This window comes from Phalaenopsis equestris, unplaced genomic scaffold, assembly GCF_001263595.1.
Source record: "Phalaenopsis equestris unplaced genomic scaffold, ASM126359v1 Scaffold000568, whole genome shotgun sequence".
NCBI classification, from domain to species: domain Eukaryota; kingdom Viridiplantae; phylum Streptophyta; class Magnoliopsida; order Asparagales; family Orchidaceae; genus Phalaenopsis; species Phalaenopsis equestris.
In genome coordinates this window covers 36,830-51,064 of record NW_018165008.1, presented here as the reverse complement: position 1 = coordinate 51,064, position 14,235 = coordinate 36,830, and the positions used below count along the sequence as shown (strand labels likewise).

The 14,235-nt window shown below is 36.3% G+C and overlaps 1 protein-coding gene across 3 annotated transcripts in view; it reads left to right on the top strand.

Annotated features, from left to right (window-relative positions):
• Positions 1-1,562, top strand: part of LOC110029372 (probable helicase CHR10) — a 62,890-nt gene extending 61,328 nt beyond the window's left edge. For all 3 annotated transcript variants that reach the window (XM_020731636.1, XM_020731634.1, XM_020731637.1), the window contains 2 exons: positions 865-979; positions 1,074-1,562. In XM_020731636.1, the coding sequence (XP_020587295.1) occupies positions 865-979; positions 1,074-1,098 (140 nt within the window). In that variant the 3' untranslated portion in view covers positions 1,099-1,562. The remainder of the gene's footprint in view (positions 1-864; positions 980-1,073) is intronic.
• The last annotated feature ends 12,673 nt before the right edge of the window (positions 1,563-14,235 follow it).

The following is a 14,235-nucleotide window of genomic DNA, read 5'->3' as shown; positions in this document are numbered from 1 at the left end:
GGAAAAATATATTTCTATTCGTAGGAACTAGGGGTCTTGACCGCCACACAATAGAAGATCCTTCTAATATGTCTAATGAATTGGTCCAGATTCAAATAATACTTATGAAGAATGTCACTCAAAATGTATAAATAAATGTTGACCTCTTCATGAAAGGGAATTTGGACTTTTAGGAGTAGAGTAAATGGAGCTTCGAAACCTGGAGGATTAATAAGCTCTAGCTACCCACCATTACTTAGCTGTCGTGGGCATCGTCGGACTACCATCAACCAACAGCCACCGCTATCACCACCAGACTATCCTTGCTCTACTGTTTGTTGCTAGACTAAAATATCTCAATGGCCATCATTGTTGCTAGACCACTAGCATTTGCCGGCCTCCACTGTTGCCTAGTCGTCTTCACCGTCGCCTTGCCGTTGCCACAATCTCCAGACTATCATAGCTTTTTGTTGAGATTATCATCTTCAGACTATTGGCACTTGATTGCCGCCACTATTGCAATTGCCAAACCACCTAGCCTGGTTGCCATTGTCATTGTTAGATTATTGGCACTCGATTGACATCAACGTTAAACCAGCTAGCTCGGTTGCCACTGCCAGCTCTAGATTGTTTACACTTGACCGCCACTATTATCAGACCATTGTTGCAAGGTCGTTGGCGCTTGTTGTTTTCGCCGTTGGACAACCATCAAAATGCAATCGCTATCAAAGCCAGATCGTCGTCGGCGCACTTGCATTTCTTTAGAGTCATTTTCATCATTTAAACAACCAAATTAGCATTTACAAGCATTTTGCAGGAAAGTCTTTATCGCTCTGCTGTAGTTTTTATTTTATTATTAATTTTTTTTTTGGGGTATTTTTGTAGCATCTATTCATATGCCACGGATTGGTTATCAAGATGGATCTCAGCGATCAGAATGGTACACAATAGAGCGTCTTCTTCGTAAATATTCTTCAATATACGGCATTAATATCTTCATGTAAGCTTTGCTGTCAATATCATATTTCTGCATTTAAAACGATTTGTGCTGCGGAACACAGCTTTACTTCTTTCTCTGTGACTTGGATGCGCAGCTATTATTATCGGCGTAGTCAATGATTAGAGAAACTAGATGACACCAGGCCCTGCGTGCATGGAGCGCTAGTTATAGTTTTCTTATTGAGGTATTTACAAACATACCACTCAATTCCTCTGTATTTACATATCTAACACCAAACATCACTCTCTCTTTTTTATTTGTGCCTGCTAAGCCTGCTAATTCTTTGTAACTTTTAAAAAATGAATTACATCTTTTCATTCAAAGATATGGTGGCACATGTAAAAATTAAAGTTTAGGTGTTACATATATAAATACATAGAAATTAAGTGGAATGTATGTAAGTCTTTCTTTTCCTACAGAATTGGAGAGAGTTTCAGAGTTGGCTTATGAGTAAGAAATAGTAGTTGTTGTGGAAGAAACGCTGGTGTAATTTTCTTTTGTGAGGATTTGTGTTGGTGCTGCTTAAGGATATTAATCTAGTTGTGGTGTTTGTGAAGTTCCTATTTGAGTTGATAATTAGAGTTTGCATGGTTTTATATGCTCATTTATTTGGTTGACATTAATGTGTCTTTTACCCCAATCATAATCTGTTTAAATTTATTTGATATAAAATGATATTAGTCAGCTAGCATCTAATGTTGTGGATTGAAGAGTGTCATCAAAAAGATTGTTGGCGTCGACTGATAACAATCATTGCTAGATGTTTGTCGTAGTTCTCTTTTCAATAGAGGGATAATATGGTTTGGTAGCAAAGGAGAAGTCCAAACAAGTGAAATGCCAATGTTTATTAATTTCAAATTCCAAATCATGGTCAAAGCAATTAACGGGTTCATTTGAGTTAAAAATTGTAAAAAAGTAGAATTTTACATTTTTAAATTTACTCCTTTCTCCTGGCTTCTTTGTACCCTTGGGTCTCTTCATACCCTCAGGCTGGCTCCTTTTGATTTGCTTCTTTGTTCAGGGCTTCTAATACGCCCTGTAGCAGTGTCAAAATACTTGACACACCATAATTCTAAGTGCAGGGGTGTCACACAACCTATTATTAATATTTGATTTATATTTGATTTTGAGTCTGAAATATCGATTCCACAAGGAGTGAGACAATTAGACTTAAAAGAAGTTCTAGCATGTTAAAATCAGCCTTAGCTTGAAAGTAAAGTTGGTTTTAAGTTGTGCTAACTAGTCATACTGAATTATAAATTACTCTTGAAAGTTTACTCTTACGGAAATTTTATTAAATATATTTGAAGTGGTGATAATCAAGTTATAAAGCTATCATTCATTGCAATGGTATTAGTGATGTGTAGGAAATGAATACTTTAAAGTGTAATTGCAGCTAGTGACAAATAGGAGCAGCTCTCTTCTTTATCCTATCTCGAGTGCATAGAGAAGTTTGATTAACTGGTTTTAATTCCTTAAACCCAATTTGAATCGATCAAAAATTATTTCCCTATCTATATGCATCTCTCTATAGTTTAGCATGAATACTCTAATCGTTCTTCCATAGCTCTCCCGAGTAATATGGTTCACAAGTCATTTTAAGTAATCATTTTATTAGAATGAAAAGTAAATGAATTTTTGAAGAATACTCTCACACTAAAGATTAAAACCTAATTTAAAAGTATGCTACCATTCCTACACATATTGCGTATTCACCATAAGAGAAAAGGTAAAGACTACTAACAAATCATGAAGAGAACACCACAACACATCTTTGAAATAAAGCAAATCCAATAGAATTGTGTTTACAAACAAATTATAATACAAAATAGAACACAATACTTAGCTATTTTCTCTTTACAAAGTACTGAAATTTTCTCTTTAAAGGATCTCCCAATTCTCATTGCAGTGTTGAATGTCTTCCCTCTAATACAACTCACTAATCTCACAAAAATCTCCAAGTAAAAGCAAATCTAACTTAAAATATAACCCTAGACTTCACATGGACTTTCTTCCTTCGCTTCAGAAGTGCTCTTCTTTCCAAACATATCCCTAGAAGCCCTTTATATCGTCTGTATAACTCCCCAAATCGTGTAGGATTAACTACTGAAAAATTGCTCAGGTAGTTTTAGGTGTCCAGGCTCCAACATCTCTATCTGTTCATTCGGGCATGTGCATCTAGGCGCCCAAGAAAGTGGCGCCAAGTTTCTTGGTAGGAGCGACCAGGCGCCCAATATAAAAATTAAAGTTTAGTTTCCTTTTTGGTAGGAGAGCTTGGTAGGAATCCCCTAGGTTTCTTTTTGCTCTATTTCTTCTCCACTTTATTTCACTTTTACAATCTATTGTACCTGCAAGAAAAATATAAAACACCCTGTTATAAAGTGCAATTTCATCCATAAAAATTGTGCAAAATATAAAAGAAATAAGAATGCTTTTCTACACATCAGCTTCTCAGCCTTTGGGTGACTACCTCTCTCCAGTCATTTCTTTCTGCCGAGTTCCTTCTCCTGGTGGATTCGAGATACAGAGACCCAAAGACTTTTGCCAGCATTTCCTCAGTAATGATGTTCAGGGATTTCTTGTTGTTCTTCATAGAGATGTTACTAGAATTAGTTGATTGGGTGACACACTCTCTAACAATGAAGATAACAAAAGCACTAACTATGCCCTATTTATATTGGGCCACGGACACATAAAATTAGAGAGTTTAATTATTAAAGTACTGAATTTGAAAATAAATTAATCTATTTTTTATTTAAATTCTCTTATTCTTATCGCAACATGACTTTCAAGAAGCAAAAGAATTGGAGAATTATATATATATATATATGTCATAAATGCATTAGCACGATTCTCGAGAAAATTTAATAGATTAAAAGAAGAAGTACGGTTAATGATGGCCTGCAGGAGATTAGAAATCACATCAATAAAAGACCAAAGGGTTTAATTGATCAGCTACAACTCTATTGGAGCAAGACTTGGAGTCAACTTGGTGAAGGCCGCCCAAGTAAAAGATCGAAACCCCATTAAATCGAGAGAAGGAATCAGCCCAGCTCTCATCCAAATAAGGCTCTCATCTAGAGGTGTGCATTATTTGGTCAAAACCAAAAAACGGATCCGATTGGTTAGTTCAGTTCTATTTCAAAATTAAATTTTGGTTTTTGGTTTTTAAAACTTCAATATTTGGTTTTCGATTTTCAATTCGGCTTTTATTTTTTTTAACCTAACAAACCAAAATTTTATTAAAATTTTTTATTATTAAAAAAATCACTTGCTCTCCTTCCGCTAGATTCACGAGCAGTTGACTCGTCTTTCATAGCTCTATTTGAGAGGACCATAGCAAACTGCTCCGACCGCACCCCATCTCCTTGTCTGAATCCGAGTTCGAAGAAGTAGAACCGTCTACTGGTTACGATCGCTCACCACCTCCCGGGGGACATGCTCTTCGTTGACAAGGGAAAGAAAAAGAGCCGATGGAAGATTTAAACATCCCTCCTCCCCCCTTCATTGAAAAGGAAAAGGGAGTCCTTCAAATGACTTCCAACGAAAGGGGGAGATGAAAGGTTGAGGGTCGACACTGATCGACAATTCAATTTAGTTGATAATTCAAGGGATTAGTTTCCTAATTCTGTAGAGATCGAGGGAATCCCACCAGTCTTGGTAGAATTGGTGTGGTTGTACAACTTTGATCAAGTCCTGAAAAGGTTGAGTCGCTTGGAGATTCTGCAACAGTCGGCCCATTTTCAGTTAATGGCAACACAAACTGCTCACCTTCATACTTTGGCTTTGGATTCTGAGGAGAACTTATCAGTCAAAGCCCAAAATAAACTTGCTTCACTGGAAGCCTAGCTTAAGAGGGCTCAAGATGATCGAGATCTCCTTGAGGTCAAGCTTAATAACTTTGCCATTGAGAGGAAGGAGTTGCTCCAAATGCTAGATGTTTTACTGAAAGAAAACGAAGAATTGAGAGCAAAGTTGCCTCGTCCATTTCCAACAAAGAGCATATGATTGAACTTGTGAAGCAATTTTAACACGGTATGAATTACGCCAACGAGAGATTTATACAGCATGGCCTGGTCGATGCCAAGTTCTCCAATCCTGACGAGTTTGCTACTATTATTCCTGACAAGGTGAGAGATACTTCAAAAGACGAAGAAACTGATGAAAGCTCTAGCGACGAAGGTCGATCGACGACTCGGTGAATCCTTCTAAACTTTCGAGCTTTTTTGTAATTTTATTTTCAAGTAATTTATCGTAAGAAGATGTAAACATTTTTTGTAATTCTTGTATATATATAAATATTACATTCGATTCTATCTCTCTGCATTTGTTTTGAATTGTCTGTCATAGACATATAGCTATCTATCGTTTGCTCACCTTGGAAGCGAGTTTGTCGTTATTTGTCGACCGACAGAAATTGTTTGTTCTCCATCCAAATTGTTCGATCAGATAATTGCCTCTCGGAGAGACTTGGATCCGTGGAGATCTTTTATACACTAGGATCTTGTCGTTTGTGGATATTGAATGACCTCCAAAGACAAATACCAAAACTCAAATGGAGTAATTTTACATAGATCGACTAATAGTTTTAATATCTATCAATTGAATTTACATCGATCGATTATTAATTTTTAAAATTGATCGATTATTTTGTATTTTGATCGGTTGTTCTTCACAAACCTCAATTAATGCTAGCACTGTCTCGTTCAATCGATCAAATCTCTGTTCAGGTTGAGTTTCTCCGTGCACTGGGCACATATCTTGTCATTAACTGTGACGGTAACCACTAGGACTTCTTTCTGAGATGATTTACACTATACTCTTTCGCGGATCTTGTCACTAGCGAGCAGAGAACCATTTCAAAAAACATTATTTTACCGAGTTTAGAGACATGGGTTTGCAACTCAAAGACCGTGTGAATAACTAATCGATCTACTAGCATTACAACCGATTGTTTTCTATGCATACCTTATCAATTGATCAATCCAAGTTCCCTAAGCGTTGAAATCGACGGTTATGCATTATTTGATCAGGTCGGGTTCCCCAAGTGTTGAAGAGACTTGAGTATCATTAGAATAAAGTCAGTCAACTCCAAATTTCATTGTATTGATAAAATGAAAATTTTCAAGTTGTTGGTAACGATACTTTTAACATATACATAGAATTTTGAGAAATTTTTTAAGGGAAAAATTTCTTCATATCATGTCCACTCCAAGTTTGAGGTAGTTTCATCCCAGCTTAGGCTTAAGTTTGGAAGCCCCCTAAGAAATTCACTGGCTGATTATATACGGGTCACTCCAAGTTTGATCTAGTTTGCCGACCGCCTGTCCACGAGCAACTGGATTTGCTTTCTTCAGGACTAAATCTCCCGGGATGAAGATCTTCTCTCGGATGTGTTTATTGAAGTATCGAGTGGTTTGTTTGTCCACTTCTTCCTGTCGAAGAGCTGAGTTGGTTCACCTTTCTTCTGCAAGATCGAGAGCTAGCATTGCTCCCACATTGTTAGCTTCCTGTCACTTGAACATATTATTCTCTGTTAATGAAGAAGTTGTGACGGCCCTCTAATTGTGATGGTCGTTCGGGCAACAACATTGCCCCATTCCATGAGTCTGCATGAATGGGGTTTGATCGGTCGTCGTTGAATGTGTTGTTCAAATAGCCCAAAGTACTGACGGTAGTAAATCCGCTCAGTTCCCTTTGGCTCCTTCGACATTCTTCCTCAACAAATTTAAAATGAGCTTATTAGCTGCTTCAGCGTACCCGTTCATTTAAGGGTGATGAATTGCAACGAATTTTAGATCAATCCTTTGACTTGCGCAGAAGTCCTTCACTCATTGGAAAATAAGTGTTGGACGACTGCCGATATTGCCATTTGAGATAATGACAATTTGATTGAAACTCCATGAGCATCTATGATAGCTCAAGTCTTCTCAATGTACGAATTTGTGGAATGTATGAAGTTATATTTTTGGACAACACAAGCAGTATAGCCTGAAAATAAGGGGACAACTACATGTGTTGCTAAGAATTTTTTATCAAGCAGAACCTCGATGTTTTTTTTTATATATAAAGGATCTTCCAAATTCAAAATTAAGATCATTTGAGTTTCGATTTCAACAAGTTAGTAGTAAAAATGATCGCTTCGACAACGAACCCAGTGGTTTCAAAGTTGGTTCAATCTGGATTGAATCAAGCCCAGATCAAATTGTTGAAGCATAATTAAAGATTGTGGATAATCAATTAAATTATCAAATTAACTCTAAATTTGACATATTTATAGTCAAATTGAGAGTCTCAACGAGAGGAATCTAAATAGCCCAAAATTGCTAAATTCTAGGTCATCAACATACCCAAATCCTTAAAAGATCACATATGATCAAGATGGGTCAACATGCATTAACCGACCAGGTGGCTTGACAACTTACACAACAAAATACCAAAATACCTCTCCCCAAAACACTTTCAATAGACCCATTTATTTTTTAATCATTAATTGTATTTATTTTTTTCATTAATTTACTTTTTTTATCAATAATTCTCACACACATTCCAACACGTGGGCCTAATTTTGTATCTGAGCTAAATAATTTTATTGGCCCAAATATTCTCTAAACTAATTTCGGACTCGTTTGGGATAGCTTATTTGGTACGGTGGCGTTTTTAAAACTTACCTGACATGTTTGGGTAAACTGCGTTTTGGCAGCTTATGCATTTTCAAGAAGTTGAAAACAACATTTTCACACCACACCTATCTAGGTGCAGTGACAACTTTCTAGTAGCGGTCTTGCTTTTACAAAAATATAAAAATTTGTAATAGTCACCGCACCTAGTTTATCAGCAGATTATTTTTAATCAATTTATCAGTAGATTATTCAATAAGCTGTCGTTGTCCCAAATAGACTCTTAGGCCCCGTTTGGGGCAACTTATAAGTGTGGCGGCCTTTTTGAAAATGTCATCGCCCTGTTTGTTTTGCACGTTTGCACTGCTTATAAGAAAATGACATCTCTAATTTAGTGGATACGCGATCGCTTAGTCTCTAATTTAGTCTTTAAGGTACGTCCAAAGAGGGATGGATGTGTCTTTAATTTGTCTTTATAGTACGTCGAAAGAGAAAACGACGTCTCTAATTTAGGGCCCATTTGGGGCAGCTTACCTTAGTGTTTGTTTCTTGCGGTGGAGCCGCATTTTTGAAGACAGTTTTTAATTTTGTATTACATGAGGATCGAGGGGATAAACCCGGGATCCACGTTTGCACTCCTAAGTTTTACTCCCCTGCCTCTATTCTTTTTCGGGTATGTTCGTTCGAAGGCTTCTTTTGGCGCTCCGATCCTTTCTCCTTCGTCGTCGCTCTGCAGGTCTTTCGTCGTCGCTCCGCAGGTATATCTCCTCCCTGTGCTCCTCCCTCCGCTGTTGGTAAGGTTTTCTCCTCCCTCCGCTCCTCCCTCCGCTCTTCTCGTCCTAGTCCTCTTTTATTTCTCCTGGAAGTTCCTTCTGTGGAAGCTATTGGTGAATATGGAGTTGTTTAGTAGATCCAGTTTAGGGTTGATGAATATTTATTGTGGAAATGTAGATCCATTTTTTTCGGTGAATATGGAGGTGATTTCACTATTTAGAATTGTTGTTTCTCTCTTTCTCCTTCAGTTACATCTCTGGATTATGGATTATAGGTATGTGATTTGAACTTTATTTTTAACATCTCATATGCCTGATCTATGATTTTGGTGAATGTGGGGGATTTCCTTTTGTTGCTTTGGCTATGAAAAAAGTTAGAATGTGGGGGATCTCTTCACGTTACAGTTTCTATGTCTATTTTCCTCCTTGCAATGTGTTAAAAGTTTTAGATATTATGATTTTCTTTTCTTTTAATGAAATGAAGTGGCTTGGTGTAGGAATGTTATGCAAGGATATGTTATTGATTTCTGTGCAATTACTTCGCCTTATTGTAGTCCTTCCTCTGTCTTGTGCTGGAAATTTGGCATGGAAAAAAGTGGAAATGATTTTTTAGTATTTAATTCAAAATATGATGATGTAAATGAAGGGGTCCTCGAAGCAAAAGCATGTAAATTGTTCAATCGATTTAATATATTTTTATGTAGACTTGTTGAAGTCAAAAGAATACCTTTAGTAAAAATATGTAGGTAAAAAGAGTGGCTTATTTAGTAAATTAACTATAAACCAAAACCTACCTCATTGTTGGTGACTATATAAAGTTAATAAATGACCTTCTTTTGTCTTCTCATTAGTTTTGCTAAATGATTTATTGTGTGTTTGTGGACAATGTAACCAAGTGAAGCTAATGTTTTGGAATTACATAGCACATATTAAATTCTTCATGTATGTATCATAGTGAATATATAGTCACACCTTCTGTTTCTAATACTCATTATAGAAAATATTTTCATTCATAGAAAATATTTGAAGGGTAATACAGAAGTATGAATTGCAATTTATATGTTCAAATGACTCATTTCAAATGGCTCATCTCTATATAATTATTATGCTTTCTTTCTACCAAATTGTTATTGTACATATGATTTTTTTGTTGAGCACCATTAATTTCATGCTAGTTTGTTCATCTCACAGTCAAAATGAGTAAATTTAAAGAATGTGGCTCATCGGCGATATGGGATAAAAAGACCACCTTGACATTTTGTGATCTTTGTGTAAGGGAAGTCGAGTTTGGTAATAGGCCGACCACCTTTTCAATAAAGAAGGCTGACATAACCTAACCGTTAAATTCAAGGAACTCACCGGAAGGGATTACGATCGGATAAAATTTAAAAACAAATGGGATCAATTGAAAAAAAATTGAAAAATTTAGAAAGAACTCAAAAGAGGATCAACAAAATTGGGTTAGGATCCACTTAAGCGGATAATATATGCACCAGATGAATGGTGGGCTGAGAAGTTAGCGGTAAATACATACCTATATTTGCTTTTTGCGTTGATTGCATTTTTGTTAAGATTTTGACTATTTATGTCTCTTATTATATTACAGGTAGTGTCAGCTGCAAAAAAATTCAAATTTAGCGACATTGATCTAATATTAGAGGAAAAGTTGGATAGCATGTTCGTAGGTGTTGTCGCTACCGGAAGTCATGCTTTCACCCCAACTAACCAGAGCTTTGTTGGTTTAACACATGACATTGCATCCGAGCACTCGAGCACATAGGTGAATCTGGAGAAGGTCCCAGTCAACTCCATACAGAAGTTCAATCAAATGGTGGTACAAAGCGTCCCCGAGCGGAAAAGAAAAAGTTGGAGCCGCATTTGTAAGAGGTTCCATAGAGACGATACTTCAATCCTGCAAACCAAAGACTGCACCACCACCAACACCAACACCAAACAACTACTCAATTCAGGAGTGCTTTAAAATCCTAAATACATATCCTGGTGTTAAGGAAGACGAACCCATGTATTTAAAATATGTGAAGTTGTTAGGGAACTCCACTCGTAGACAGTTCTTCGCGAATTTGGACCCAGAATTCCGACTTTCTTACTTGCGATCTTTTATGAATGATTGATTAGGGTTGACATTTGTTTTTATTTTAGTATCACTCATTGTAATAATTATGTGATGGACTATTTGCTACTATCTCTTCATTTTAGTACCAGTCATTCAGACAATTCTTTGTTTGCGTCATTATAGTTTATGTTTATGTACTCGTTCATTTCTCATGTTGTAGTATCATTCCTATTACTTCAATTTAACTTTTAACATGTTTTAAAAAATAACATTTGTCACATCTTGTAGAATGGATGAAGAACAACATAACCACAGCCGCAAAGTCGCTCTCGCACTCATCTTGCTATACTACTACTATCATACATACATTGATCGAACACCTTGTATGACATCGAGTCAAATTAGAGATAAATGGGTCGAGGAGTTATTACATGGACACCCGACAAGGTTTGCAAACATATTCCGTATAACGAAGGTGATATTTCTCGACTTGCTTAATGAACTTTGGGATTTTCATGGATTACACGGCTCATCAAGAATAACTGTCAGAGAGGTATTGGCAATTACCCTGTATATCTTATCCCAAAATGAATCTGTTAGAGGAGCTATGGAGTGCTTCCAAAATTCCTCGGAACCCATTAGTAGATATTTTTCCATTGGTTTGAATGCACCGGTGAGTCTGGCATATAAGATAGTAAAGCCCGAGGATCCAACATTCCAGATCATTCCCACACAAATTGCAAATGACCCTCGATACATGCCCTTCTTCAAGGTAAGGTGCCCATCAAGGTAAGTGCCCAACATAATATTCTATTTCAAGAAAAATATACAATTGATTTTTAACGACTTTCAGCACCACAAGATTGTATTGGAGCTATTGACGGAACACACGTCGATGCATGGCTGTCTCCTGCAAAGAAAGTCGCTTACATCGGACGATGTGGATCCCCAACACAAAATGTCATGGTCGTGTGTGATTTCAATATGTGTTTTACTTTCGTGATGGCTGGATGAGAAGGTAGCGCACACGATAGCCTTGTTTTCAAGTTTGCTACTAGAAACTAAGCATATGGGTTCCCTTACCCTCCTCTAGGTATGTATATTTGAAAAATTTATTTTCTTTTGAACTTCCATTTGTAACAAACATCACGCAATAGGTAAATACTATTTGGTCGACGCCAGATATCCCTTACAAAGGGGGTTTCTTAAGTCGTATCCAGATACAAAGTATCATATCCCAGATTTTGAAAGGTCAAGCGGTGTAGCACGTAGGAAGAAAGAATTATTCAATAAAAGACATTCATCATTGCGAGACGTAATCGAACGATCATTTGGAGTTTGGAAGAAGAAATGAGTTATATTGCATGATATGCCCACTTATCCATTTCCGAAGCAGGTCCAGATAGTAGTGGCTAACATAAACCCAACACTACACAACTTTACTAGGAGGCACCCTTCAAGAACTGATGCAGAATTTGCCATGATTGATGTGGATTTACAACAAACTGGGGGCATCATACCACAGCTTGAAATTGATTCACTTGAAAAAAATACCATAGATGGTGAAGGGGCATCTGAAATGACAGCTCTGAGAGATCGTATAGCAGACGACATTAGTGAAACATGTTAAGTAGTGTTTTATAAAGTTTGGCTAGACAATTATGAATGATACCTTATTTTAGGGTGTTCTGTAAGGACAATCTGCTGTTACATATCTATGTTTGACATTTTTTATGTTCACTTGTTTTGAACTATTTCATATGGAATGCTTGAATGGTATTAGTATGAAAGGTGTTATGTTATTAGGTGTTATGTGAAAGGTGTTATGTTATTATTGTGATGAAAATGAATATATGTTGCACTTGAAAGTATCATATATGCAGAGTGAGCTTTATCTGAAATCCATTGTTGGTGAAGAATTTATGATGGGCATAATTTCTTGCAACTTGGATGGCCCAATTTTTTAAGGACAACCACTGCTATATATCTGGAAAACATTCATATCACTCATTTTTTATTACTGCTACAAAAATTCATTTTGTTTTGTCTTGGCCCAATTCTAACAGCTTGGATGTTTACTTGTTTTGAACTAATAAACATTGGTGGTACAGATCTTCATTTTGTTGATGGTACAGATCTTCATTTTGTTGGCATTCAACATTGTGTTAGTAAGGGATTGGTGGGGTGTTCTATGACCCTTCTCTCGGTTTCATTTCCAGAACTTGTGGGGATGCAAAGCTGGGGGAGAATGCTTTTAATAGATTTCTTGAGGGATATTTGCATAGTATTGGTTTTTTGGTTTTTTTACCACTTCAAATAGTAAATATTGCAATTCTTAGTTTTTTTCTCCGCTTCAAATAGTCAATGTTGCAATTTGGTGTGATTGCAGCCTCTAATGCTGCATATGGAGATTTTCATGAGCTATATTCATTTTTCTGTTTGGCTCAGCCCGATTTGTTATGGCTATACATATATGGGGGTTCTGGCATTGGAGTGAATTTCATCTGTATCCCCCACTGTTATCCAACTATTCTCAAGTCTCTACTACAAATTGAAAGCTTTGAGGTTCTTTATTGGTTGTTCATATGGGTTAATGCATGATGTTCTTGAGCTAATGGTTATGTGCATATTTTCTTCAAATTACTTACTTTCATCATGGTTATAACATGGAAAACTAGAAGTATTTTACATCTGCATCATGACTAGCTGCTTCAAGATTCAAAAGTGGTATTTTTTTGGGTCAATTTCAGAGGAAAATTATTTGGTTGGATGGGAAAGAAAATGAAATGTTTGAAAGGATTTCTTGATTTTGATGTGTTAGCTACAGAGTTTCATCAAATGGTGGAAGTAGTAAGATGGTTGGAGGGGAAGGGGGTTTGCTTATTTCCCCGCTTTACATAAAACGCTTTTGAATGGAGAAGGTGTTATGCATAAATACAAAAGAATTACATAAGCACGGTTGGGGGTTTGCTTTAACTGAAGACATACACTTCTTCTTTCACAGTTAAGGAGGCATATATGTAAATACTGAAGTTAAGTGAAATGGAGTGGCATTTATGATAATAAGCACAGAAGTTTTTTAAGTGAAATACAATTGTAAATTGTAGATGTACCTACTTGGTTTTCAATTGACTTGTCGTGGCTTCTATATGCCTTGGCTTCTATATACTTTTATATGTCATGGCGTCTACATTAAAATGTGTATTTCATTTTTTAAATATAGGTGTTAGATATGTTAATTGTTAATACATATTAATACATAAGAATCAAGTGGTATGCATGGAAATATTGCAAGGTGATTTTGGAAGGCCTAAATGCAGGCAACCAAATTCCCTGCTATTCCTTGCCGTCTCACTTCAAAATAAGAACCTGTCTTTTTTAATTGAATGTCGCAACACCAAGGTGGTGTGTATGTAAATATATTTATTTTGGGACATCTACATCCATACCATTCAATCTATATAAACTTGCATATATCACACCCAAGGTTCACTTATGAATGGTTATGTTGTACTTCTGTACTGTAAAGTTGAAGTTGAAGTTGATATAATAGAAGTGGCATTGCGATTTATGGAGAAAAGCTGAAGTTGATGGAATGAAAATTTTAATATTGAGCATAAAGCTGGTATTTGAAATTAATGGGCATCTATACCAAACATACTTCTGTTATATTTTTTTCCTTCTCTTGGTTTAATATGAAGATGGGAGAACGAGGGGTGTTATATAACCCTTCTCTCGGTTTAATATGAGCTTTGAGCTCATTTTATGAGAATGAATTTTCTGTATCTC